The following is a 27,837-nucleotide window of genomic DNA, read 5'->3' as shown; positions in this document are numbered from 1 at the left end:
TTTTCTTTCCTCTGTCTGTCCACAGGAGTATGCCATGGCCAGGTTTGATGCATACTTTGAGCAGAAGCGGAGCCTGGGTGTCTAAGTGAGGGACCACGTATAGTAACAAGGAGGTGGAAGATACATGGATTAATAGCGCTTTACCTGAAATGAATGCAGACAGGGTGTAGGACCATGCTTAATGGTGATCCCCTGCTTTGGGAATGAAATGCTCACTACAGTTGTTATTGCATGGACCAAAGTGAAACCATGAATATCTGGTTTGGTGTTAAATTATGCCCCATGCATTGCTGCTCAGTATTTACACAATAATAAGCTCCTAATATTACACATACTCACAGGGCACAGTTGGTTCTTGGCTTGTCTTTTCAACAAAATATCAGAAAGATTAAGACGGGATAAAAATCTTCATTCTGAAAGGAGGTCTGAGTTACATCTCTGGGAAGTCTATTACTGTTTGGAAATGTACTGGGATAGTGGAAAAGAAAGGAAGTCTATTACTGTTTGGAAATGTACTGGGATAGTGGAAAAGAAAGGAAGTCTCAATGACCCTTGCTAATTGAAAAGCCAGTAATCTGTGACCTAACTGTGATAAGCCAAATGGCCATGTCGACTCAGTGTCTCAACTTCAATTGATTATGTTTGGTTCTTTGCATCCATGCTCAGTTTTCCTCCATTCTTTATCAACTGAAATTCCTCTAAAATGACTTGTATATGGAAATATCTAGAACCGCCAATGAGATGGGAGCATCTCTGGCCAACAGCATTTTTTTCCACCTGCAGTACTGTGAATATAATGTGCAAAATGTGACCTGAAATACACTAGTGAAGGTAACCTCACAACTCTACTCTGTACTCACTCTTACTTTACACAGTCCCCAGAAATGGTTTCAGCTCTGAATATGTCATTGAACCAGTAATGATATTTAAACAGATATATTCATCAAGAACACATTGGATAATACATTGGTAAGGAAATAGCAAGCAGCAAAGCTTGCTATTCAGCTGGGTTAAGCAGTTGTAGATGAAGTTGTGAGAAGAACTCTTAGCAAGGTGTTACAAAAACCTCATGTAGAGGTTTTGAATGTTTATAATGATATCTTTAGAATATGTTTGGGAACTGGAAATATTTACTTGACTTTTTTTCCAATTCATAACCAAACTGTGAGAATTATTGATGTTTTATATATGAATTTGTATTCTGTATTTCATCATATTCGTTTTATGTAAAAATGTTTATTTCATCTTGTTACAATGTTATTGAGACCGTTATGAGCCTTCACTTTGAAATGTCATCGTTATGTATAATGTCAGTGTCACTTTTTTTCGTCACTTCTTCCCAATGCTTGGATGCAATTAGCCTAGGGACGAGGTTAGTGGCACTTTCCTGACCCAGTTTATTTTTTAAGATAAACTTTTTCTATTTTTTCCTCAAATGAAATAAGTATTTTTCATAATAAGAAAGTTGTCTCTTTCCTATGAAATATGTCTCACTCCTGTTTTCTCCACACCTCCTACAGAATTGTGTGATCAACTACATTCCATTCTCATGTATACGTATATATTTGTATATACCTTACACCTCTCTTTCATGCTATATTATTAGTTTGAGACAAAATATGAATTGACCCAACTGTTTTCAAATGTAATTGACAGTGTCACATTCAAATTTCTGAGTACATCCTTGGTGTATTTCATGTCTTGCCATCCAATACAGTGATCAAATAAAATGTACATGTAATTGATTATCAAACATGGTAAGAAGGAGCTCCTCTACACTACACTGAATATTGTTGATAATGTATATTGTATACTTATGGATAGTTGAATTGTTGAGTGTCCAAATTTGTTTATGCTGTGAAAGGAACCCAACTACTCTATTTTGTGCAAACATTTAGCCTTGCTTAGCTATAGAGGTATGCAAATACTATAAAAGAAGAAACGATGTACTGTATAAAATAGTACGGGTTAAGTGCTTTGTAAATGTACCACTATTGCAAGTGCATACATTTATTGTACCTTCTACTGCATTGTATAAATACTACAGCAAAGATAAAATGTGTAGTCTTGCATTTGTGAGTGTCTCACTGGATTCAATGAAAATATTTTACAACATATTTTTGAAAACATCAAGCAGTATTATTTCAGTGCACACACCTGATTCGAGAAATAATATTAGTCTGTGTGACTGCTCTTACAAAAAGACATGTCAAATTTGCAGTTTCACATATGAAAATCACATTTTCAAGCAGTTTTCACATGTTCACATTTGAAACTATATTGTGAAACTGAGTTCACATCAACTATTCACATGTGAGGATAAAAACATGTTTTCACCTAACATGTAAATTGCAGTTTCACGTGAAAATCAAATGTTGTACATGTGGAATTGCAAGTTCACATGAAAATCAATCACATGAAAATCAAATTTGCAGATTCACATGGAAGAAAATGCCATATGTGAAAATCTCACTTTCATATGTGAAATTGCAGATTCACATTTGGGGTTAAAATATGTTTTTCTCCTCACATGTGAAAAGATGGTGTTAACATGCCGCAGTAGCAATGTTTCCACCGGTGAAATTCCACCAGGGTGACCACATCTAAAAAGCCCAAATGCGTGACACGGGAACGATTTTGCGGGACATTTACAGAACAGTGGACAGAATAAAGTGTTACCATACACTTTCTGGGGGCAGGTTAATGGATCACGTTCAAATGGTGACATGCACTCAGTGGCCAGTTTATTAGGTACATCACCCTGTTCCCGAAAATCATTAGATCCTACAGTTAGTGAGTCACGAGGGCGTGCTATATAAAGCAGGCAGACAGGCATCGAGGCATTCAGTTACTGTACGATTGAATGGGCAAACGAGTGACCTAAGCAACTATGATCATTGGTGCCAGGGGCGTCGGTTCCAGTATCTCAGAAATGGACGTCCTCCTGGGCTTTTCATGCACGACAGTGTCTAGGGTTTACCGATGGCACTCATGGCACTTTTCCCATGGAACTTGGTGTTAACCCTGGTGTCCTGGCTAAATTCCCAATCTGTCCCTCATTCCATCATGGCCAACTAATCAGAGCTATGGTCTTTCCCCCGGTTAGGTATAGTGGTGTTTCCCCACTGGGAGAACATTGTGCGTCATTTGTTGTTTTTGTGTGGCGATTGTGGCCAGAGCAGTTGTCTCAGGAGCACATCTGTGGTTTGGGGTTACCAGCGAGCTGGTTCCTCCTTTGTGCCTGCTAGTGTAACAATACCCGCAGCAATGCCACCGACAACTAGGTTTTAACAATAGGATTTGGGGGAACTTACGTAATACACCCGTATTACAGGGGTTTGACTTTGCAACCTTCCGGTTACTAGTCCAACACTCTAACCACTAGGCTACCCTGCCAACCTGATGTTCAGTCTGTTTGCTGACACCTTCTCATATACATTTGGCAGTGCATGATATTGATTTTGGGGATGCTTTCCCCATTAAACGTTTTTATCGCGCGTCATTGGGGACCCGATGTCACCTGGACTCAGATGAAATACATGCTTGTTAATGAAATCGCTGTACCATTCTCCAGATGGGCCTCCATGTGTTTCTTGGTGAACAAGCCAGATGGTTCTCTTTGATTTTGCACTGACTACCGGAAGGTTAATAGTGTGACAACCTGACTGTTACTCAGTCCCATGGCTGGAAGATTGTGTTGATCAGGTTGGTGCCTCCCGGTTTGTCAGCAAGTTTGATTTACTGAATGGTTACTGGCAGGTGCCTTTGTCATCAAGTGCTTGTGAAATATTTGCTTTTATTTCTCCATGTCTTTTCTCCTATATTGTCATGAGTTTTGGCCTACACAACGATCCTGCTATGTTTCAGCGTCTTATGAATAGGGTAATCGCTGGCCTTGAAGCCCGTGCTGTTTAGATCTGGTTGTTTATAGTGACATTTGGGAGTGACGTGGGGTCAAGTGTGGTCCCTATTGTGGTTTACACTGACCACACCCTTTTTCCTGCACACCATGCTTTCCCCAAATCGCAGGATTATGCGCTGGTTTGTTCCTGCAGGCGTTCCATTTGGATGTACGACGTGTGAAAGTTGTGGATGTGCTTTCCCATGCACCGATTTAATAGATCTTCGGATGCCTTTGTTGTGCATGTGGTTTTCGGTTGGTGGTCTGTACAGGTTTTGGTCTTGTCCTTCCTGTTGCTCTGGCTTCTGCTCTCCTGTCTCTCATTCTCCATTTCTTTCTCTTAAATTGTTGCTTCCAGGTACCATGGTTGGATGGGGTCAGTCGATTTGGTTGGGTTGGTGTCATGGGCATCCAGTGGGCCTCTTAGCTTTTATGGTTTGTATCGAATTTTGTCTGAACCTTTATTAAGTTATGGTTATTGATCAGTTGTATTTGTGTGGGTTTTGTTATCTAGTCCTTAGTCCCTGATTTTTATTGGAGGGGGATGTTATGCCCACTCACTCTCCCTGCCTCTTCTGTTTGTGCTTTCATTTGCAGATTGGGGACAGGTGGAACTGTTGGGGTGACAAGTTGCACCTGGGTTTGGGATCAACTAGGAGACAAGTTCCTGGTGCCCAGTCCTGGCTCTCTCCACAAGCACTTTTCTTGTGATCTGGTTGAGTATGTTTTTGATTAGATGCACCCTTTAACACTGACACACATTTTACCTTCATCCATGCATCTCCATCACACTGCTCACATGCCTACTTTCACACTTCACAGGTTATTTTTCCTTTGTAGTTTTATACTTTAGTTACTTAATATTTGTTACTCCTAACTGCATACGTGGACTCCCTCTCTTGTCACCATCTAAGATCCAGGTTGTGGCAACTGCAGGGGGAGTGGGAGACATGGTAGTGAGCCAAAGACAGCTTTTATTGTGGGGGAGGTGGGTCTTTGGCTGACTCAAAGATGCAAATGTGTGTAAATTGTAGTTCAACTGGGAGGAAAAATAAGAGCAGACAGGACAACAGTGAGAATGAGAACTGATGTGTAGTCCTCACAGGAACTTGAGGTCTGTCAGGGGCTTGGAAACTTCTAGAATTTAGAAGTCTGGAGATGGCGCATGGAATGTGGAATTTGTCAGGGGGAGGGGCTGACGGGTAAGAGACCTCTCTGCTTTGTTAGGATTTCCTGTGCTGAGGTCAGATGGCTGCAACACGAACTTCACACAACTTCAATGGTGCCACACTCCATGTCACTATTTGAGTAATTGTCTTTTCTTCTGACAAAGAAGAAATACTCATATCCCACCTGTTGAGAGTCATGTTTGTTAGTTTTCAGAAATTAAATAAAAACTAAGAATGGATGATTCTACATGGTAAATTCAAACAGCTTAGCTCTGAAACTCAGGAAAATAAACTTACACACAACCTTTTCCTATGTAACCCAACATTCCACTCTATTGACTTCATCAGAGCCATTTGACAGTGGGAATATATATTTTTATTTAACTAGGCAAGTCAGTTTAAAAAAAAATCTTATTTATAATGACGGACAGTTCTGCGCCACCCTATGGGACTCCGAATCGCGACCGGATGTGATACACCTTCGGAATATGTATAGCAAGCGTACACCACATGGAATTGACATTTTTCTCAGATGATTGGCTGCATGTCACTTACGTAATGGTCTAGCGTAAAGTGTGCTGACTGCTCACCCATTAGTGATACCTGACTTACAGTATATCCTGAAAGTCCTGTATACAGTATCAAGTTCTGCTGTGGCTTGCAGCAAATAACTGTTCTGTTTATAACCAGGACATCCCATACTTGCATTTCAAAGCCAATCTGTAAAATACACCTCGTTTTTGTTTTTCTACACACAATTTACGTTTCTATAAATGAGAGAACGCCACAGGTGAAGTTCTCAGCTGTATTCACTGTGGGAGATCCCAGGAGGTTTAGTAGAGCGGTAAACAACAGTGGCTAAATGTTTACGTCTAATTTCACACTGAGCAATAAACCAAATGGCAGGGCAGCTAATGACTGACGTAACTGCACTTTTTCTAACTGCACCTTACTACAGTCTGAATCAAATGTGACGAGAGATACTTTTCATTGTTCAAACAGAAGGGAACTATGAGATTGAAAGCTGCATGACCACTTAAAGAGCATTATGTCTGTTCATACTGTGCATTCCACTGTATAAACTCCTCAGTAGACTGGACAGAATCTCCCCTCTCTAACAGCTGTACAACATGAAGAGTGTGGACAGTAATTGCAGGCAGACTGCCGCCCCTCTAAAGGCATGGCAGTAAGCCCCTTCCACTGCAAGGTCTCTGGGTTTATTTTCTCATGACTCTGTTCACGGACAGACAAATGAGGAGATAGTGGGAGGGGGGTATCAGCCAGCTAACAGCACATTGCCCTGGAGAAGGGGTGGGCACTGCCTGGGAATGGCCTTGAAAGGGTGAGATGCAAGCTGGCTACTAATCTCACATCAGCAGCTCACAGTGTTGAGAGGAGTTTTGTGGTGTTTCATTTTGTGATTGGGGATGCACATGTATTGGGGTTGCAGTCTGAACTCAAAGAACTCTCTTCTGTTCTGATTGTTCTTTGCTCTTCATTCTCTAGTCTTGAGTAAGGTTGGGGTATGACTCAGCTGCCACATTTCAGTTTTTCCTCATGATTGTTGCAGCACAGCCACATCAAGGACAAACACTGCATGATAGAATATGTGTTGACTGATCTCGCAAAGCCAGACATGTCTATGAATATTGCATATCCTCAGACTACCGTCATGGCTGTATAGTCTGGCATGGGAGTCTTGTTGACAGTTATGTCTTAGCATTATAGACACATGTGTGGACAGAACTGACTAGATAATAAATAATGTATCATTTATTTCACCTTTATTTCACCTTTATCTACATACAGTAGCTGGTAAACTGGGTAAAGTACAGTAATAGAACCACTGAGCTACAGTGTGTATATATATATGAATGATTATAAACTGGGTGGTTTGAATGCTGATTGGCTGAAAGCTGTGGTATATCAGACCGTATACTACATGTATGACAAACATTCTCTTTACTGCTTTAATTACGTTGGTATCCAGTTCATAATAGCAATAAGGCACCTCTGGAGTTTGTGGTATATGGCCAATATACTACGGCTAATGACTATATCCAGGCACTCTGCGTTGCGTCGTGCAAAAGAACAACCCGTAATCGTGTGACACATGACGCATATGTGGCCTTTATGCTTCATCCAAAACAACTGGGAACTCGGAAATCACCCAATTCGGAATTCCAAGTCGTGATGCATTCTCTACCTTCTTGCCCTTTGTGCTGTTGTCTGTGCCCAATGTTTTTACCATGTTTTGTGCTGCTATCATGTGTTGCTGCCTTGCTATGTTGTAATATAATAATAATAATAATAATAATAATAATAATAATAATGTTGTCTTTGGTCTCTTTATGTAGTGTTGTCTCTCTTGTCATGATGTGTGTTTTGTCCTATATTTTATTTTTTAATCCCCGTAGGAGGTCTTTTGCCTTTCGGTAGGCCGTCATTGTAAATAAGAATTTGTTCTTAACTGACTTGCCTAGTTAAATAAAAATAAAAACTTTTTTTTAAATTCTAGAGTTCCGACTTGCTGATCTGAAAATCACTGATGTCAAAATTTGACTTCGTTTTTTCCGAGTTCCGAGTTGTCTTGAAAGCAGCATTACCAATAAGTAGTGATGGGTCGAACAAATGGCTCTTTGAATGGTAATAGAGCTGTTCATTTGGCTCCCTAAATGGCACACTGCTACCCCTGCATGTAGAGCTTAAAACAACGTTTTTCTGCAGATAAATTACAAAATGATTAAATAGTGGGGACAGCGCGTCAATCTGGTCGACGGGCATTCCGAGACTTTTTGGCACACCGAAAATAGCCGAAGCTCATCACTACTAATAAGTAACAGCAGAGCACCCTCATGTGGTCAACAAAGGTACACGCTAGACCAGGATGAACATACATAAACTGCTTGTGGGAGTCCAACTTCAGAGCGGAGACTGTATAAATATGTGAATGTTTTTACTAAACATGGATTTCTTCAAGGTTCTAGTGATGCTGACATGCAACAATTACCATAAATTAAGAATATTTGTGCACTTGATTAAAATAGACACAACAGTGGTAGGCTTGATTACCAACAACGACGAGACGGCCTACAGGGAGGAGGTGAGGGCCCTTGGAGTGTGGTGTCAGGAAAATAATCTCACACTCAACGTCAACAAAACTAAGGAGATGATTGTGCACTTCAGGAAACAGCAGAGGGAACACCCCCCTATCCACATCGATGGAACAGTAGTGGAGAGGGTAGTAAGTTTTAAGTTCCTCGGCCTACACATCACAGACAAACTGAATTGGTCCACCCACACAGACAGCATCGTGAAGAAGGCGCAGCAGCGCCTCTTCAACCTCAGGAGGCTGAAGAAATTTGGCTTGTCACCAAAAGCACTCAAACTTCTACAGATGCACAATCGAGAGCATCCTGTCGGGCTGTATCACCGCCTGGTACAGCAACTGCTCCGCCCACAACCGTAAGGCTCTCCAGAGGGTAGTGAGGTCTGCACAACGCATCACCGGGGGCAAACTACCTGCCCTCCAGGACACCTACACCACCCGATGTCACAGGAAGGCCATAAAGATCATCAAGGACAACAACCACCCGAGCCACTGCCTGTTCACCCCGCTATCATCCAGAAGGCGAGGTCAGTACAGGTGCATCAAAGCTGGGACCGAGAGACTGAAAAACAGCTTCTATCTCAAAGCCATCAGACTGTTAAACAGCCACCACTAACATTGAGTGGCTGCTGCCAACACACTGACTCAACTCCAGCCACTTTAATAATGGGAATTGATGGGAAATGATGTAAAATATATCGCTAGCCACTTTAAACAATGCTACCTAATATAATGTTTACATACCCTACATTATTCATCTCATATGTATACGTATATACTGTACTCTATATCATCTATTGCATCTTTATGTAATACATGTATCACTAGCCACTTTAATTAACTATGCCACTTTGTTTACATACTCATCTCATATGTATATACTGTACTCAATACGATCTACTGTATCTTGCCTATGCTGCTCTGTACCATCACTCATTCATATATCTTTATGTACATATTCTTTATCCCCTTACACTTGTGTCTATAAGGTAGTAGTTTTGGAATTGTTAGCTAGATTACTTGTTGGTTATTACTGCATTGTCGGAACAAGAAGCACAAACATTTCGCTACACTCGCATTAACATCTGCTAACCATGTGTATGTGACAAATGCAATTTGATTTTATTTTATTTGATTTGGTCCCCCCCTTTGCTGCTATAACAGCCTCCACTCTTCTGGGAAGGCTTTCCACCAGATGCTGGAACATTGCTGCGGGGACTTACTTCTATTCAGCCACGAGCATTAGTGAGGTCGGGCATTGATGTTGGGCGATTAGGCCTGGATCGCAGTCAGCGTTCCAATTCATACCAAAGGTGTTTGATGGGGTTGAGGTCAGGGATCTGTGCAGGCCAGTCAAGTTCTTCCACACCGATCTCTACAAACAGGTTCTGTATGGACCGCTTTGTGCACGGGGGCATTGTCATGCTGAAACAAGAAAGGGCCTTCCCCAAACTGTTGCCACAAAGTTGGAAGGACAGAATCGTCTAGAATGTCATTGCATGCTGTAGTGTTAATGTTTCCCTTCAATGGAACTAAGGGGCCTAGCCCAAATGATGAAAAACAGCCCCAGACCATTATTCCTCCTCCACCAAACTTTACAGTTGGCACTATGCATTGGGGTAGGTAGCGTGCTCCTGGCAACCGCCAAACCTAAATTTGTCCGTCGGACTGCCAGATGGTGAAGTGTGATTAATCACTCGAGAACATGGTTCCAATTCTCCTGAGTCTGAAGGCGACGAGCTTTACATCCCTCCAGCCAACTCTTGGCACAGCACATGGTTATCTTAGGCTTGTCTGCGGCTGCTCGGGCATGGAAACCCATTTCATGAAGCTCCCGACGAACAGTTATTGTGCTGAAGTTGCTTCCAGAGGCCGTTTGGAACTCAGTAGTGAGTGTTGCAACTGTGGAGAGACGATTTTTACTCATTAAGCGGATCAGGACTCGGTGGTCCCGTTCTGTGAGCTTGTGTGTCCTACTGCATATAGTGTTTAATATTCACAGGTGATCAGGCACTGCTCATATCAGGTGAGCAGCTGGAACTTATGATTTATCCACATTTCAGTATAGTATAATAGTAAAGCATAGTCTATTTCACAGAGGTGATATCAATTTTGAGAAATAGCTTGAAAAACTAAATGTTAGTCATCCTGGTCCTCCACACATTTCCATTTTTTATTTTACCTTTATTTTACCAGTTCGGTCTCATTGAGATGATTTAAACACTTTTACAAGAGAGACATGGCCAAAATAGCAGCACACAGAGTTGCAGACACGTTTACAACGTAAAACACAAATAACTACAGTTTAAAAAACACCAATTTACACACTTAACAGCAATATGATTTGGAAAAGTGTGGTGCAACTAGGAGTCAAAATATTGACAGCCCCCCACTTCATTTTCCATAACTTTCCATAATTTCCCATTATAGTGTTAACCTAGCTTTTAACTAATATAAAGGGACAAGCTCCTTTAATTTGGAACTGGAATGTTTGTCTCCCTTTCTCCGTACGGCCTTAGACACAATCACCAAAACACAGTCAAGTGAGCACAGGCGATAGTTTTCATTTGTTTGTTGGACAAAAATGGGAGCTGTTTCAATATGGCCTTATAAATACCAATGATGTAATCGCCGAAGAGCTAATGAAGGCCAGCCCACTCTCATATAGAGGATACAGTGATGTGTGAGCACTTTAGAGTCAGTAATAAACCTCAGCGCCCCATTGTACACAGTGTCCAGCATACATAATGACTCCACAGGGGCATACATGTACAAGATATCACCATAATCAATTACAGGGACAAAAGTATCGGAAACAAGCCTCTTTCGCACTTCAAAAGAAAAACATGACTTATTATGAAAATAAAAACTTAACTTGAGCCTAAGCTTTTTCACAAGACCTTCGACTTGGGGTTTAAAGGTGAGACACATCTATCAAGATAACAATTTCTTGTAAGTTGCCACTTTCTATTTGCTTGTCCTGCATAGTCACTATACATGGAAGAGTATGAGGTTTCATCTTAGATTTTGTGAAAACCATCTGTACATTACAAGAACATAGTCAAAGTAGGGGGCCTGGCTGACCTCAGATCAACAACGGATGCCACTTTGCTATTGGCTGACAAATTGATCGCATCATCAAACACCAGTGTTCCTCCTCTGACCTCTTTCCCTTTCCAAAGGTGACCTGGCCAACCAGGCGTTTGGATGACTTCCTGGCTGCATGGATCTTGTACACAGAGACCACAATGCAGCACGCCCTGATCTGTGGGTCTGGCAGGGTGAACATCATGACTTCGTTGAAGACGGTCACTTCGCACAGGGTCTTAGCAGTGGACTTCTGGTGTCGCAGCTTGAACTGGTTGCAGAGGACACTGATCCGGGCATACAACCGAACTAGAAAAATGAAACTAACTTTTTTTAAACAATCACCAATCAATCCTACCTGTATCTACAACGCAACAGTATGCAACGTCTGCTCAATAATGAGTTTATCACACAAGAAAAGTGGCATTTACCTTTGTCTTTTTCACTTTGCTGAGACAGTGCCCTGATCTTCAGCAGACCCACCTCCAGTCTCTGGAGGGTGTGGAGGTACTTCAGAGAGAGAAGCACCTCTCCAACCATGTCCTGGAAATGGTAATACTGTATTACTAAAGTCATGACAGTACACCGACAGGTTTGATATCATTTGAACATACACTCCCATGTGTATTTATTTGGACAGTGAAGCTAAAAGTTAGAATTTGGCTCTATACTCAAGCATTTTGGATTTGAGATCAAACGTTTTATATTTTTTATTTAAATAACCTTTATTTAAGTAGCCACCCATTGCCTTGATGCCAGCTTGCACACTCTTACCAGTCAAAAGTTTGGATCCACCTACTCATTCAAGGGTTTTTCTTTATTTGTACTATTTTCTACATTATAGAATAATAGTGAAGACATCAAAACTATGAAATAACACATGGAATCATGTAGTAACCTAAAGTGTTAAACAAAAATACATTTTGATTTGTTTAACACTTCTCTAGTTACTACCTGATTCCATGTGTTATTTCATAGTGTTGATGTCTTCACTATTATTCTACAATGTAGAAAATAGTAATACAAATTAAGAAAAACCGTTGAATGAGTAGGTGGATCCAAACCTTTGAATGGTACTGTGTATGTAGCAGAAAAGCTGTAAAAAAATAATTAAAAAAACAAGATGTGTCCTCCGAAGAGTGGATGGGTTCAAAAAATAACAAATATATATAACACACTATAAGTGAATTTGTCCAAATACTTCAAAATGGGGGACTAGACACATAAAGTGCTTTCATTTCTAAACGGTAAAACGTATGTATGAAAATACCTTAAAATAGAAGATGACATTCTGAGCTGTCGCCTCATAAACATTTGATCTCAAATCCAAAATGCTGGAGTATAAAGCCAAAATCAATGTTTTAGCTTCACTGTCCAAATAAATACGTAGCGGAGTGTAGGTCCAGATAGAGTGTATCATCCACCTTTTGTGGTGTCTGTAGATCCTCCAGTACTTCAAGAGGGTATGAGATGTTCATATCACACAGAGAAACTCTGACCTCTCCCAATAACCCATGCCTGGAGAACTTATCAAAGTCTCTGACCTGCAGAAAAGAGGAAAATATTTTGGTTATCTGATTTAATTAGCTAATCAATGTAACACTACGTTATGTACCTCAAACCTGACGGTGGTGTGAGGGACATCCTCCTCCTCCATAGAGCAGGAGAACTGGTCCCCAAACGTAGGGCTGCTGCTGTCCTTCACCATACGGGACTGCCACTCATGGAGCACACACTGCAGTGAAGGAGAGGACTGCTCCTCCTCCTCATTATCATGCTTGGCCCATAGCAGCCGAACCCTCACAAAGGGGTCCACACTGTGGCTGAAGTCCCTGACCGGCAGGCCCCGGGCCTCCAGGACGGTGACCACCAGTCTGGACTGCAGCTGGTCATAGTAGAGGGAGAAGCGCAGGGAGCCCTTCAGCTGGTTCCCCAGGCCGGGCAGCTCCACATGGCTGCCCATGTACAGGCAACGGCTCAACCTCTGTGCCTCTTCATGGAGCTTCTCCACCTGGGGAACAGATATGGTCATACTGTCTATTTCAGTGCGTTCTCTAAACCACAACTCACTGAGATAAGCCCTCTGTTTGATTTACGTCCATTCAAGAACAGCACGACTGCAAAGATACACACAGAATGTTAGCAATTCATCATAGTAGAAGCTTGTTGCTCCATATTTCAGTGTAGACATAAGACAAGATGGGAGAGCGTTCCTTGTGAGTAACCAAAGGAATTAATAGTTACAAGTAATAGAGTGCTCTAACCTTAACATTAGGCCTCTGGGTTTCCATGTAGAGGTCTTCTGTCTTTGCTGGCTTGCCATCAGATGAAAGTAAGTCATCCACTGCATTGAATAGAGAATTAAAGCAGCATCCAAAACATATAGGAATTTGCCATAAAGAATGTTCAGTACTTTAATTATTATTCCATCCAGTTCTACTGTACGTTGGTGCTTGACCCATATATGGTTTAACCAACAACCAACTGATAACTTATTTAGTTAACTTACCAGGTTCCTTTGGAGCCTGTGAGCAGTAGCGGTATAACTGCCACACCAGAATGCCCATAGCAATCAGGAAGAGGGTTACAGAGATTCCCAGGATACAATACTTGACCTCTTCATTGAAGGGCATGCGTAGGTCCCCAATAGACAGGTCTACAGTGGGAAGGACACACATGTCTCTCTGCCATCTAAAACCCTGCAGAGCAGGATGCCATATGATTTCAGCACTTGTAATGTTCTATTCAAATCATATATTGACCCTGGTGTCATACAGTATATGCAAAATTGGTGCAATTCTCAATGGTTAAACAACATTCATGAGATCCAGTAACAAACTTTAGACCACAGTCTCCTCTATGGAATGTTACTTGAACAGTTTCATGTTCGACCCATCATAGGTTCTTAATGCATATTTACATTTTAGAGATACATTTTTCCGTTAGTGTTGCTGTATAACAACTCTGTCATAACAGTCATAACAAGGAGATTACATCAGATAAGTAAACTAAAGATATCTATCATGTCATCTGGCTCCCCAATAACATGTCACAGTATTACATAATGTACAAGCACTGTACATATCAATAAAGTCACCCTATATCCTTAATCACTCTATTCTGTCTATTAATTTACAATTGGCAGATACAAATATACAGTGACACACTGGCAAACATCATCTGATAGAACTACAGTTATGGCAAAAGACTAAACACAATGTGATATGTGTGAAGTAAGAAAATAAGACTTAATACCATATGACATCATCCGTCTGTCCCTCTCCATTCACTGTCTGTCACCTGTGTTTCCATTACCATACATTAATCCTCTGGCAAAATGACTTACTGATCCTATCAGTACCTGCCTATCCACCACCTGGTTTAACAGGTCTGATTAGTTTCTAAGGAAGTTTCCAGACTGCCTCGTCTTATTGTACTTTCTCCACAAGCAGCCTTGACATTTGTAGATAGACGGTTTCACATTACTCTCTGGCTCATTGTTCCACCAGCACTATTTGCAAAGCCACTGTTAGATAAGGTTTATCACATGCAGTACCCAAATAGCTGCCAGAAGAATGATAAGATAGTGCAAATAAAATAAAACAGGGCTTAAATTATTTCAGCATTTACCTAACAGTGTTTGGATAACTAAAGAGCAAACTAAAGCATTCTTAACATATGGATGAAAACGTTTTTTTAAAATCATATCCACTTCCTTGTTCCTCATTTTCTAAAAACTTTTGTGCACAACTTGTATTTCAGATTGATCTAACATCAGAAAAACTCCTACTATTCGTCATAGGGGATAACACATGGGATAAATGTTATTTTGCAGGATTCTTACAAAATGTTCTAAAGACACGTAGTGCAAATAAATACTCTCCATTACTATATTATGTAATAACACCAAAATGCTTTTCATTGGAAAAGAGAGCCGTAAAATGCATCACCCTTTCAGACATAACAGTGGGATATTTCTATATAATGACATAAAGAACTGGATCATTCACTGCTCAGAAATAACATATTATAATTGAATATCCTCTTAGAATTTGTGGTTTACAAAGAAGTCACATATGCACATATGCAAAAAAAGCTTATTTCGTGCACAAATTTGTCTACATTCCTGTTAGTGAGCATTTCTCCTTTGCCAAGATAATCCATCCACCTGACAGTGGCATATCAAGAAGCTGATTAAACAGCATGATTATTACACAGGTGCACCTTGTGCAGGGGACAATAAAAGGCCACTCTAAAATGTGCAGTTTTGTCACACAACACAATGACACAGATGTCTCAGGTTTTGAGGGAGCGTGCAATTGGCATGCTGACTGCAGGAATGTCTACCAGAGCTGAATGTTGATTTCTCTACCATAAGCCACCTCCAAGGTTGTTTTAGAGAATTTGGCAGTACGTTCAACCAGCCACAGAACTGTAGAACATGTGTAACCACGCCAGTCCAGGACCTCCACACCCGGCTTCTTCACTTGTGGGATCATCTGCGATCAGCCACCCTGACAGCTGATGGGTTTGCACAACCAAAGAATTTCTGTACAAACTGTCAGAAACCCCCTCAGGGAAGCACATCTGCGTGCTCGTCGTCCTCATATTTCTCCTGTTTTTTTCTCCACCTTCTTGCCATTAAATCGAGTTAAGGAGGAAATCAACGCCTTTGCAGCCTGAATGGAGAATGTGTCATGTATGAACTGGTCCACGGGAAGTCTAGAAGTGTGTATAATCAGCTGCATGCATTCGCCATCTTCCAGCCTTTGTGCTAGGTTTCTGGCAATAATCTTACCCGGAGCAGAGCTCACATCACCAGAATTCCACTATTTGCAGACTGAGGCCTCGCCTGGGTCCTGTCACCTTTAACGTTAGTCCCCAAAAATTAAGCGTAACTCATGGTTATTATGAAAAGCCATTAGATATTTTGGCCTATTTCTTCATATGCACTGTAGTGACTACTGACTCTACAGTACACAAAGATTTACTTCAGTGGTTTAGCCTAGTCATCTAATTAAAGGCAGAGGGCGCAATAACCACATCAACAGTAGGCCTACATAGCACATCATGGAAAATAAATGTAGCCTAATGTGTGTAGTCATTTAGTTCAAAAAAAAGTATTAGGCCTAAAGCACCTTATCCCTTTGCCTACCCGACTATGGTAAGACAAGTTTACCTTCTCACTAATACAGTTCACTTTGTGCTTCAATCATTGCTGAAAAGGAAGAATCTGACATTTACACAAACTGTGCAACCATTTTTATTTTACAGAGAACTTACACTGGTCTGACATTACCGAAATCTGAGAAACTCAGAAGAATACAGTGCACAATCACGATGATCAGATTTGTACCATTCAAATTAACTTCGGTTTAATGAATCTATGAAACAAATGTGGATAGTGATGTTGGCCAGAAAAATATCAGGGGTACGTACAGTAGTTAAAAATCTGTGTCTATTCAGAACAGAAACAGATGCTTCCACCTAATGTGCAAAATAAAATAATTCTAACTCCTGAGACCACATGGTGTCAGAGTCCTGGAACCTCAGAGCAGGAGATTGAAAACCCATTCAAAGCTTCTACTGACATGCTTTAGAACATTTGTGACCCTGCATTCCATAATGTACAAGGTGGAGTCCACCATTAATCTTGTTCTTTCACAACACAAAATAAAAACCAGTGCTTGGCTTTGAGGGAAAGTGTGTTATAGGGCGCCTGAACTGTGCTTTCCATGGCCCCTCAGAAACATACACCACAGGAGGCTGCTGAGGGGAGGACGGCTCATAATAATGGCTGGAATGGAGTGAATGAAATGGAATCAAACATAGAAAACATGTGTTTGCTGCACTCGATACCATTTCATTTATTCTGTTCTAGTGATGACTATGAGCCCGTCCTCACCAGTTAAGGTGCCACCAGCAGCCTGTGATGTACAGTACACCACTGAAAGTCAGAGGGCAGTACACACTGAAAATCAGGGGGCATGGGATTAAAAGGCAATGTGCAAGCAACAAAACACCTTTCATGCTCCTGAAAATGAGAGTCAAAAGAGTTCATACAGTATACAGAATATATTACACACACTATGGTTCAAAAGTTTGGGCTCACTTAGAAATGTCCTTGTGTTTTCTTTTAATAACATGTTTTTTGTCCATTAAAATAACATCAAAATGATCAGAAATACAGTGTAGACATGGTTAATGTTGTAAATTACTTTTGTAGCTAGAAACGGCAGATTTTTTCATATGCGTACAGAGACCCATTATCAGCAACCATCACTCCTGTGTTCCAATGGCACGTTGTGTTAGCTAATCCAAGTTTATAATTTTAAAAGGCTAATTGATCATTAGAAAAACCTTTTGCAATCATGTGCGCACAGCTGAAAACTGTTGTTCTCATTAAAGAAGCAATAAAATGAGCCTTCGTTAGACTAGTTGAGTATCTGGAGCATTAGCATTTGTGGGTTTGATTACAGGCTCAAAATGTCCAGAAACAAAGACTTTCTTCTGAAACTCGTCAGTCTATTCTTGTTCTGAGAAATTAAGGCTATTCCATGCAAGAAATTGCCAAGAAACTGAAGATCTCGTAAAACGCTGTGTACTACTCCCTTCACTTAACAGCACAAACGGTCTCTAACCAGAATAGAAACAGGAATGGGAGGCCCCGGTGCACAACTGAGCAAGAGGACAAGTACGTTAGCATCTAGTTTGAGAAACAGATGCCTCACAAGTCCTCAACTGGCAGCTTCATTAAATAGTACCCGCAAAACACGCCTCTTCATTGTTGACATTGAGACGACTTCGGGATCCAGGCCATCTAGGCAGAGATGCAAAGAAAAAGCCATATTTCAGATTGGCCAATAAAAAGAAAAGTATAAGATGGGCAAAAGAACAGACACTAGACAGAGGAACTGGACAGACGGCCAGCATCCCAGAGTCACCTCTTCACGTTGAGACTGGCGTTTTGCAGGTACTATTTAATGAAGCTGCCAGTTGAGGACTTGAGGCATCTGTTTCTCAAACTAGACACTAATGTACTTGTCCTCTTGCTCAGTTGTGCACTGGGGCCTCCCATTCCTGTTTATATTCTGGTTTGAGCCAGTTTGCGCTGTTCTGTGAAGGGAGTAGTACACAGCGTTGTTCCAGATCTTCAGTTTCTTGGAAATTTCTCACATGGAATAGCCTTCACTTCTCAGAACAAGAATAGGCTGATGAGTTTCAGAAGAAAGTCTTTGTTTCTGGCCATTTTGAGCCTGAAATCAAACCCACAAATGCTGATGCTCCAGATATTCAACTAGTCTAAAGGCCAGTTTTAATACTTCTTTAAATCAGAACAGTTTTCAGCTGTGCTAACATAATTGCAAAAGGGTTTTCTAATGATCAACTAGCCTTTTAAAATGATAAACTTGGATTAGCTAACAACGTGCCATTGGAGCACAGGAGTAATGGTTGCTGATAATGGGCCTCTGTACACCTATGTAGATATCCCATTAAAAATCAGCCGTTTCCAGCTACAATTATTTACAACCCTAACAATGTCTACATTGTATGTCTGATCAATTTGATGTTATTTTAGTGGACAAACTTTTGAACGGTAGTGTATATAAATAATCAGTTTAATTAAATGGTACAGTATCCATGGGAGATGTGGCAGTTGTTGATTGTTAGACAGTGCTCTTCTGTTACAACAGCAAAATAACATCCTTAACACACATTGTGGCTGGCGGATCATCACAACCAGGGACTCCATGCAGCACATATCATCCCACATATAACAAGTGCCATGACCCCAGTACCATCACCTAGAAAGGTTCCACTGGCATTAAAGTTGAAACAAAAGTTTGCAGCACCTGACATCTTTTTTTGAAAAAGGTTTTGTAAATTAATCCTTAATAAATTAGACGCACATTTCAATACAATTACCTTAAAGAGACAGTATTTTTAGTAAAGAATTTTCTAGAAAAATGTCTTAACCATTATTACTTTGGTGTTCCATATCACAGCCAATAGTTGAGCACAGTTCTTAGAGACAGGGTGTGCTCAGGCCAAGTGAGAGGACATGCTGCAATATAAGACATGATTCCAAACAGTGATATTGTGCTTGTTAGTTTTCATTGTCAAGTATGACTTACACAAGATATTTTGAGCTCATGACCACAGCATGCATGTCTGAGGGAGGGTAAAAAAAAAAATATTCAAGAATTCCATGGATATTTTTTCAGGGAACCACACATTAAAAACCTAGTCACAGATAGTCCAACATAAAATATCTAGACAATGCCAACAGGAAATTCAAAATAAAATAACCCTATGGTATCTTATTATGTTTGATTCTTTCCCTAAAGGAAAGCAGAGGAGAGGGTTAATTTACATAAGTTGTTTTGTTTTTCCTGTCTGACGCTACCGCCCCTCCTTCCTCTGGTGGTGACTACGGTGTGACTCCTGGTTAGCCATCTCACTTGGTCACTGCATGGATACCTTGTGCAAGGTAACCCACATTGCCAGAGGTGACGCCAGCCATGGAGATACGCCCATCCTTTGTCATGTAGACGGAGAACTCCTTTGTGAGGCGCGCCACCTGCACAAGTTGGAATAGTTACTCATAACGACTCATCAACTGCATATTAAGCTATTTAATATCTAGACAGATACTTATAAGTATAGCCATGTTCGATGTTTCATCCAATGATTCCTTACCAGTAAGTAACCCAATGGAAATCACATACTATATTATGAGACAGTGTAGAGTCTCAGCAACAGTTACTCTACCTGTTCAGGCTTCAGCCCTGTGAAGCAGAACATGCCAATCTGATCAATGACGTGCTGCCAGTTCTGAGTGGAGCCCTCCTTCTTCAGGTTGGCCACTAACAGCTCCCTCATTGTGATGATGCGGTTAGCCATGCCATGCACCTCCCCCAGCCTAGGGAGAGAAGAGCCGTCACTCAACTGGGCCCGTATCATGTTGGTTATGCGACAATTGAAATACGACATTTCGTGGATGACTTACTCACCACTCTTTGTACAGGTCTGGTGTATTGAGGATGGTGGCAGCGATGCGCGCCCCGTTCATGGGAGGGTTGGAGTAGATGGGCCGAATGAGGATCTTCAGCTGGGACTCCACACGCTTGGCCTCCTCAGCATCCTTACACACAACAGTGAAGCCCCCAACACGCTCACCTGAAGACATCACACACCACCACACAAGGCATGTTGCTTAGCTTAAATAATAAATATGGTATTTTGTTTCCCCCAAAACATTATCCTCAAATTTGACCAATGCAATTATCATAACTCACCATAGAGACCCATGTTCTTAGCAAAGGACTGAGAGAGCACAATGTTGTGGCCTTGCTCAATGAAATAACGGACAGCCCAGGCATCACGGTCAATATCACCACTAGCAAAGCCCTGGTAGGCCATGTCAAAGAACACTAGGAGGTTCCTTTTCTGGAAGAGAAAAACATAACTTGTTATGTACAGTACCTTCAGAAAGTATTCACAAACCCTGGACTTTAAAAATAAAACAAACAACTTTTAATATCCCTTTGAGCAGTTATTATTTACACTTTAGATGGTGTATCAATACACTCAGTCACTACAAAGATAGAGGCGTCCTTCCTAAGGAGAGGAAGGACACCACTCAGGGATTTCACCAAGAGGCCATTAGAACAGTTAGAGTTTAATGGCTGTGACAGGAGAAAACTAAGGATGGATCAACAACATTGTAGTTACTCCACATTTTTTTATTTGACCTTTATTTAACTAGGCAGGTCCGTTAAGAACAAATTCATATTTTCAATGACGGTCTAGGAACAGTGGGTTAACTGCCTTGTTCAGGAGCAGAACAGAGTTTTATTTTTATTTTTTACTATTATACTAATCTAAATACTAATCTAAATGACAGTGAAAAGGATGCCTATACAAAATAAAAACATTCCAAAACATGCATCCTGTTTGCAATAAGGGACTAAAATAAAACTGCAAAAATGTGGCAAACAAATTAACTTTATGTCCTGAATACAAAGTGTTATGTTTGGGGTAAATCCAAACACAGCACATCACTAATTACCACTCCTCATATATTCAAGCATGGTGGATATGCTTGTCAAGAACTAGGGACTTTTTTTTTAATAAAAAGAAACAGAATAGGGCTAAGCACAGCCAAAATCCTAGAGGGAAACCTGTCTCAGTCTGCTTTCCAACAGACACTGGGAGACAAATTCACTTTTCAGCAGGACAATAACCCAAAACCTAAAGGCCAAAATATACAATAGAGTTGCTCATCAAGACGACATTGAACGTTCCTGAGTGCCATGGTTACAGTTTTGACTTAAATCTACTAGCAAATCTATGGCAAGACTTGAAAATGGCCGTCTAACAATGGTCAACCACCAACTTGACAGACATTTTAAAAGAATAATGTGCAAATATTGTACAATCCAGGTGTGTAAAGCTCTTAGAGACTCACAGCTGTAAACTGCTAGTGCTGAGCAATTAACTTAAACTTCGGTAATTTTTTCTGTTTTTAAACAACTAATTGACCAAATGTCGGTTAAATGATTTGAATTCCATTTCGTTCTGTTTTTTTCTTCCTGTGAGCTCAATGCGCACATTGCAGTTTCTCTGGAGATAAATCAGATCTAGCCTGAACTGTGCGATGTAGTAGGGAGTTGTTTCCAACAGGGCAATATTCTATGGTTTAGTGTATAAAACGTGGTAAATAATATATCGCCACAACCTCATGAAAAAAAAACACTAACTTACTATTATTCATCACTACCTTACAAGTTCTATTCAATATGTTTCACTACATACATGAGTGGTAAGTCAGTACTGATGATGTTGACTGATTTTGAAATGGTTATGTTTATATTTTTATTCAGTGTATATATTAAATTTTTTATATTTAAATCATCTTAATATTTCACTACATTTTAGGTCCCCCAGGCTGTCCCAACATGACATGAAAGTGAATTCTGACAGTGTAAAAGAACCTTAGTTAACTATAGAATGTTGTATTCAATACCCATTTGAAGAGAAAAACGTTATTGTGTTTGATAAAATTAAAGATTCTCTCAGGGGACACTATTTCAATTTAAGGGGACAACACATGGGGCCCAGACCCCGAGTTGGGGAACCATCGTACTACTAACCTCTCTGCCTGCTTGCTTCAATGTTTCCTCTCTCTGTGTATCTGCTTTGCCTCCTTCAGCCTGACTCACCACTGTCTGTCTCACTACTCACTGTAAAGAAAAGGTATTTTGTTATGAGAATTTATACTAGCCAATCTATTGATTAGAGCTAGCTTAATTTCAGTCAACTGCTCCTGCTGAGGTCAGGCTCCATTCAACGTTAGCTTCTAACTTCATCCTTCTAGCCAGCTAGTTATAGCTAGCTAACTTGCTAACAGCCAGAGCCCTTAACCTACCTAGCCAGCTAGACATCAGAATGAAATATCATCGGCTATTTACCAGTTGTACACTCACTCTCAGAGAGAGAGGGTTTTTTTGTTTTGTGGGATGTCTGTTGACACGGAAGGAGGCGAGGGAAGTTTTTTTTTTTTTTTTTTTTACTACAAAAACCACTGTCGGCGGCGTCTCCCTACCACTTGCCACAGTAGGTCTGAGCGGAGGTAGGCCGAGAAGTGAAACGAACTATGTCGTGGTCGGAGTTTCCCATCGGACAGAGTGGTGAGTGAATGCACTGCTGAATTGGCAAATCCGGGGGAGCAGTAAAACATAACGAGCATACATGAATCATTTATGATTCCACTCGTTCACAAAGGGAAGTACGATTAGAACTCAGATCAAGAATCCTTCTGAGCGTTGCTCAATGCTGGGAATGCAATAAATGAAAATTAAATAAATGCGAGTAAATGCTATTTCACAAATAAAAAGGTGCGTAAGCGGAATTTATCCTCTACTACATCCCTGGATGGGTCTGGCAAAACCATTCATAAAAATCTATATCCTGCAGGCAGGGTTGAATCTACATTTGCCCGGCATTTAAGCACCTCAAGCAACTTGCGAACCCTGCTCTACCTGAAAATACATGATCTAAGTGATTGATAGCTGTTATTCAGCAGTCATAAAAGTATGCTTTATTTAGTTTGAAGAACTACAAAATAGCAACTTTGTCAGACAGCATATGCAGCAGCTCTAGAGATGAGATGATGACTTGGAATTAAATAAATAACCAAATGTAATACACACAACTGAAATATGTTAAGCAGTAAAGAGCAGTCACTATCATCATGGGAGTTTTATTAATTGTGTTGTTACAGCATTCAACCTAAATCATCTAAATCCGTGATAATTTTTTTAAATAATCGAACTGACCTCAAAAGCACTGATCGCTGCCAAAGGTGACTAACATATATTGACTCAAGGTGTGAATAATTATGTAAATGAGATATTTGTATTTAATTTTCAATACATTTGTAAAAATGTCTAAAAACATATTTTAACTTTGTCGTTAAGGGGTATTGAATGTAGATGGGTGAGAATTTGGTAAAATAGTGAATCCATTTTAAATTCAGTTTAACAACAAAATTTGGATTCAGTCAAGGGATATGAATACTATCTGAAGGCACTGTAGTTTGGCCTGGTTGGTGGATAATTAGGTTTCATCTGGCTACTGGGTCGTTCCACCAATTTAATACATTTTTTTGTAGTAGAAAACATTTGTTTCACCTAATTTTAACATCGTCATAAAGAGCACATGTTCAACATAATAAAAAACAAATTTCAGTGTAAATTTAAAATGACTAAAACCAGATATAAAGTATGTAGAAAAGATTATGACCTATAATCTTTTAAATAATATAATCTTTGAGAACTAACAATCACCAAATTAAAATCTAGACAGTCAGGGAGAATGGAAAATTCTCCGTAGCCGTATTGATTTTGTTTTATGTTTAAGCAAAAGAACAGCAATATCCATGGAAAATGTAATAAAATTGCAGGAAATTAGCTTTAAAACTGCAAAATGAAGTATTGCCGCTCTATGGAGAAATGTGTCGAATTGCAGGAAATGGGATTTTAAAATGCGAAATATTCTATACAGCCAAGATAGGGGACTCTAAAATGTGTTCTAAAATTCAGCAGCGTCAATGGGCCAGCCGCACCCATTGCCTTGCCCACCCCCTAAAACTGTAACAGGGTTGACGTAAATATCAGCCATAAATCCCCTTGTGACAAGGGGAATAGAAGCTTGTTGTGTGCAACAGAGAGGGGCAATTGAATGCAAGCTTCATCACCCAAAAATGGTTAAAAAACATTTCTAGCCTGTTAATCTATGGGTAACAGAGTTGATGTGTTATTCTCGACCCATTCAGTTTCCCTCCACAAAAAAACAGAAAATGGCCAAAAAGAGTAGAATCAGCTCACCTGCTTTTATACTATGATTTGACTATCAGATGTTCAATTTTCTTTTAAAACAATTTTTTTAAGGAATAGTTTTACCATATTAAAAGGAGAGTTCAGTTCATTTAACAGGGTTGACCTTAAAATAAGGGACAGGTTTGTTTGTTTTCATGTTGTCTAAATTAAAAAGGGCACTTCATTTAATATAACAGGCTTCTCAAATTCAATATTTATGACAATTCCTACCTAAAATATCAAATGGACGCAAAAGGCACTCATTTCATGGAACGACCCTACTACATCACTTTATATTCAGTTGCGTTTACCTTCACCAGGTTAGCAATCTCCTTCCACTGCTCTGGCCGAGGGTCCACTCCTGTGGGGTTGTGGGCACAGGCATGAAGCATGATGATACTTTTCTCAGGTATTTTCTGAATAAGAGGAAACAATAACACATTTGTTCATCTATAATCCAACAGTTACTTTAAGTACACATTGATAGGGAGAGTACAATGTGTACACATTGGTAGGGGAAGATTAGGCTTCTGTGCCATGTCTTACAGAGATGTCATTCAGGGCTCCCTGGAAGTCAAAGCCACAGGTCTTTGGGTCATAGTAGGTGTAGGCCTTCAGTTGCATCCCAGCGTCTCTGAAGATGGGTGTATGGTTCCCCCAGGAGGGCTTGGGCAGGTACACATCCCGGGCCTCTGTATGGAAACGGGACTGAGGGAGGGGAGCAGGAACAAAGACAGTGGGGAAAAGAAGAGACTTTCATTCATTAGCATTCATGATGACGGTTGGATTTGTTAAAAAAACTATAATAAAATAACAAAAAGCAAAAGGAACAGGGCTCTTACCAGGAAGTTGGCTCCGATTCTCAAGGACCCAGTTCCAGAAATGGTTTGGACAGTGATGTTCTGGGAACAAGGAATAAACAACAAACGGTCAAAATAAGGCTTCTAAAGCTGTGCTGTAGAATGTGGAATCAGGATGTCTGAGGTTCCAGGAAAGGCTCAACTTACCCTGCCACTCTTGATAACCTCATTGTTGTCTCCCAAAGCCAGCTTGGCGCATGCCTTGGTAAAGTCCCCCAGACCACCAATAGCCAGGTATTCTTTGTCCAGCTTCTTTGCAGCAATCTGAGCTTCAGCCTAAGAATACAGAGGGTAAATGTCCAGCCAAAGTCTGTTGTTCTCTATGTCCAAGTGATTGTAAGCAGCTAGGCTGATGTCTTTTTAACTTATAGTCTCTCATAAAATTTGGTTGTTTCTCATGTTATGAGGTTTATAATGAGAGTCATCATCATCATAATCATCAAGCAATGATTACACACCTTGCGAACACAGCTGAGGACATATGGTTTGCCCTGGTCATCACGGTATGCTCCTACACCCAGATTCATCTTCTTAGGGTTGGTGTCACGCTTGTAGGCCTCTGACACCCCCAGGATGGGGTCAGGGGGACCCATCTGCACCTCGGACCACCATGAGCTGAGACCGTTGGGGAAGGAGATTGAACCATCCCGTAGAAGATAGAAAGGGTCAATTACAGACTTGCATCAACTCAATGTACACCCGATTAAGTAGTCTGATGCCTTTGCACTAAGTAGGATTTGATCCAAATTAGGTGATAATCCCCTAACAGTCTGAAGTTGATTAAGCTAGTCTGCTTTCACACACAGGAATGTTGGATGTGGCAGCATGCATGTGGCGGCAACAACCAACCACTAATGTTGCAAGGATGACATTCTGTCGTACACTTAAGTCATAATCTATTGCATCAATGGCTTCATTTGATGGGCCTTCCTTTCTTTCAGTGGTCAGCCAGTCACCAGCAGTACAGTAATGAAACATGCTTGACCAGTCATGTGGAGGGGGAAAAGCACTACATGCCCAGCTAAGCTCGTTAGTGTTTTGTGACCTTGTTAGTTTGCTACACATTAAAGTCCAATATTTCTAACAGTGCTAAAGCTGTTTCAACTCCTCCAACTGCATGTAGCTACTATAGCTGTGGCTATCTGGTTACCAGTTAGCTGCCAAAACACATCGTTGGATCCTAGTTAAGTAACGTTAGGTCAGCTTGGCAGCTAGCTACTGAACAACCTTGGTTGGTGGCGAGGTTGCAAATAGCCAACCAGCCACACAAAGCCTATGAAATCAGTTACCTAACGTTGTATCATTGGCTACTTTGCTAATTACCCGAAAATGACTGCGAAAACCAACTAGCTAACATGCTAGTTGTCCATTTGTCTTGAGATAGCTAGCAACCAACCTGCTCCCTTTGAGGGAAAAGACAAAGGGTCGTTCGTCTGCTAGCTAGCTCTGCACTGACTAGTTGTCTATGGCTGTCAGCTAACGTGGTAGCTAGTCAATAAAGCAGTTCTCTCGGGGCACATTTTACCTGGCACGAATGGAGCGCGCACCCAACGGAGGGTGTACCCCGACCATAGAGATGATCTTGCTAGATTTCAACAGGGCCATTGCTGGTACTCAACACAACACGCACGGAAAACCGTCTCCTGAGTTCCCACACACTGTACTACGTAGCTCTGCTGTCAATTGCAGCACACCCCCACGTGCTCAACAGCGCCACGAAGAAGAGTTCAGTCTTTTTGAGTGCACTGTAGGTTTGGGAGTAGCATGTGATACATATTATTGGCCACTTGGTAGCAATACAGCCCCATAGTAGTTTATCAAATACAAGGTCTCCATGCAGAAGATTCCACAGCCCATACGGGTTTGTAAATGCTATTGTAGCTAACCCCTCCTGTCTCAGCCTCCAGTATTTATGCTGCAGTAGTTTGTGTCGGGGGCTAGGGTCAGTTTGTTATATCTGGAGTACTTCCCCTGTCCTATTCGGTGTCCTGTGTGAATCTAAGTGTGCGTTCTCTAATTCTCTCCTTCTTTCTTTCTCTCTCTCAGAGGACCTGAGCCCTAGGACCATGCCCCAGGACTACCTGACATGATGACTCCTTGCTGTCCCCAGTCCACCTGGCCATGCTGCTGCTCCAGTTTCAACTGTTCTGCCTTACTATTATTCGACCATGCTGGTCATTTATGAACATTTGAACATCTTGGCCATGTTCTGTTATAATCTCCACCTGGCACAGCCAGAAGAGGACTGGCCACCCCACATATGCTCTCTCTAATTCTCTCTTTCCTTCTCTCTCTCGGAGGACCTGAGCCCTAGGACCGTGCCCCAGGA

At 40.9% G+C, this 27,837-nt stretch overlaps 3 protein-coding genes across 5 annotated transcripts in view; 1 reads left to right on the top strand and 2 right to left on the bottom strand.

Annotated features, from left to right (window-relative positions):
* LOC124000739 (choline kinase alpha-like) overlaps positions 1 to 855 on the top strand; it is a 31,956-nt gene extending 31,101 nt beyond the window's left edge. The window contains exon 12 of the mRNA XM_046307322.1: positions 26 to 855. Coding sequence (XP_046163278.1) covers positions 26 to 85 — 60 coding nt within the window. The 3' untranslated portion in view covers positions 86 to 855. The remainder of the gene's footprint in view (positions 1 to 25) is intronic.
* Positions 856 to 10,328: 9,473 nt separating this feature from the next.
* On the bottom strand, positions 10,329 to 14,703 carry LOC123992494 (synaptotagmin 1-like). Of its 3 annotated transcripts, none has more exons than XM_046293686.1 (7): positions 14,522 to 14,703; positions 13,776 to 13,922; positions 13,531 to 13,610; positions 12,882 to 13,277; positions 12,691 to 12,810; positions 11,698 to 11,809; positions 10,329 to 11,575 (listed from the first exon to the last, which is right to left on the bottom strand). In XM_046293686.1, exons 1-7 carry the CDS (start codon positions 14,550 to 14,552, stop codon positions 11,265 to 11,267), a joined length of 1,197 nt encoding a protein of 398 aa, XP_046149642.1. In that variant the 5' UTR covers positions 14,553 to 14,703; the 3' UTR covers positions 10,329 to 11,264. The 3 variants fall into 3 exon arrangements, with proteins under 3 accessions (XP_046149642.1, XP_046149633.1, XP_046149652.1); XM_046293677.1 differs by having other exon boundaries at positions 13,776 to 13,965; positions 14,522 to 14,657; XM_046293696.1 differs by having other exon boundaries at positions 13,776 to 13,957; positions 14,522 to 14,644.
* Positions 14,704 to 18,867: 4,164 nt separating this feature from the next.
* On the bottom strand, positions 18,868 to 27,217 carry LOC124000728 (aspartate aminotransferase, mitochondrial-like). The gene is made up of 10 exons (XM_046307312.1): positions 27,034 to 27,217; positions 25,967 to 26,123; positions 25,656 to 25,784; positions 25,491 to 25,550; positions 25,195 to 25,356; positions 24,960 to 25,064; positions 20,566 to 20,716; positions 20,281 to 20,446; positions 20,039 to 20,189; positions 18,868 to 19,847 (listed from the first exon to the last, which is right to left on the bottom strand). The coding sequence occupies exons 1-10, from the start codon at positions 27,111 to 27,113 to the stop codon at positions 19,725 to 19,727; spliced, it is 1,284 nt and encodes a 427-aa protein (XP_046163268.1). The 5' UTR covers positions 27,114 to 27,217; the 3' UTR covers positions 18,868 to 19,724.
* Positions 27,218 to 27,837: the final 620 nt, after the last annotated feature.

This window comes from Oncorhynchus gorbuscha, linkage group LG02 (genome assembly GCF_021184085.1).
Source record: "Oncorhynchus gorbuscha isolate QuinsamMale2020 ecotype Even-year linkage group LG02, OgorEven_v1.0, whole genome shotgun sequence".
Taxonomy (NCBI): Eukaryota; Metazoa; Chordata; class Actinopteri; order Salmoniformes; family Salmonidae; genus Oncorhynchus; species Oncorhynchus gorbuscha.
This window is presented reverse-complemented; position numbering and strand designations above follow the sequence as displayed.

Excerpts from the sequence above, each read along its gene's own strand:
- LOC124000728 (XM_046307312.1), bottom strand. The coding sequence starts at position 27,113 with ATGGCCCTGTTGAAATCTAGCAAGATCATCTCTATGGTCGGGGTACAC. Across the intron at positions 26,124-27,033 it reads GCGCGCTCCATTCGTGCCAG|CTCATGGTGGTCCGAGGTGC; the intron begins GTAAAATGTGCC and ends CAACGGTCTCAG. Across the intron at positions 25,065-25,194 it reads GAGCCCTGAATGACATCTCT|AAAATACCTGAGAAAAGTAT; the intron begins GTAAGACATGGC and ends CCTCTTATTCAG.
- LOC123992494 (XM_046293677.1), bottom strand. Across the intron at positions 13,611-13,775 it reads ACAGGCTCCAAAGGAACCTG|TGGATGACTTACTTTCATCT; the intron begins GTAAGTTAACTA and ends TATTCAATGCAG. Across the intron at positions 12,811-12,881 it reads ACACCACCGTCAGGTTTGAG|GTCAGAGACTTTGATAAGTT; the intron begins GTACATAACGTA and ends TCTTTTCTGCAG.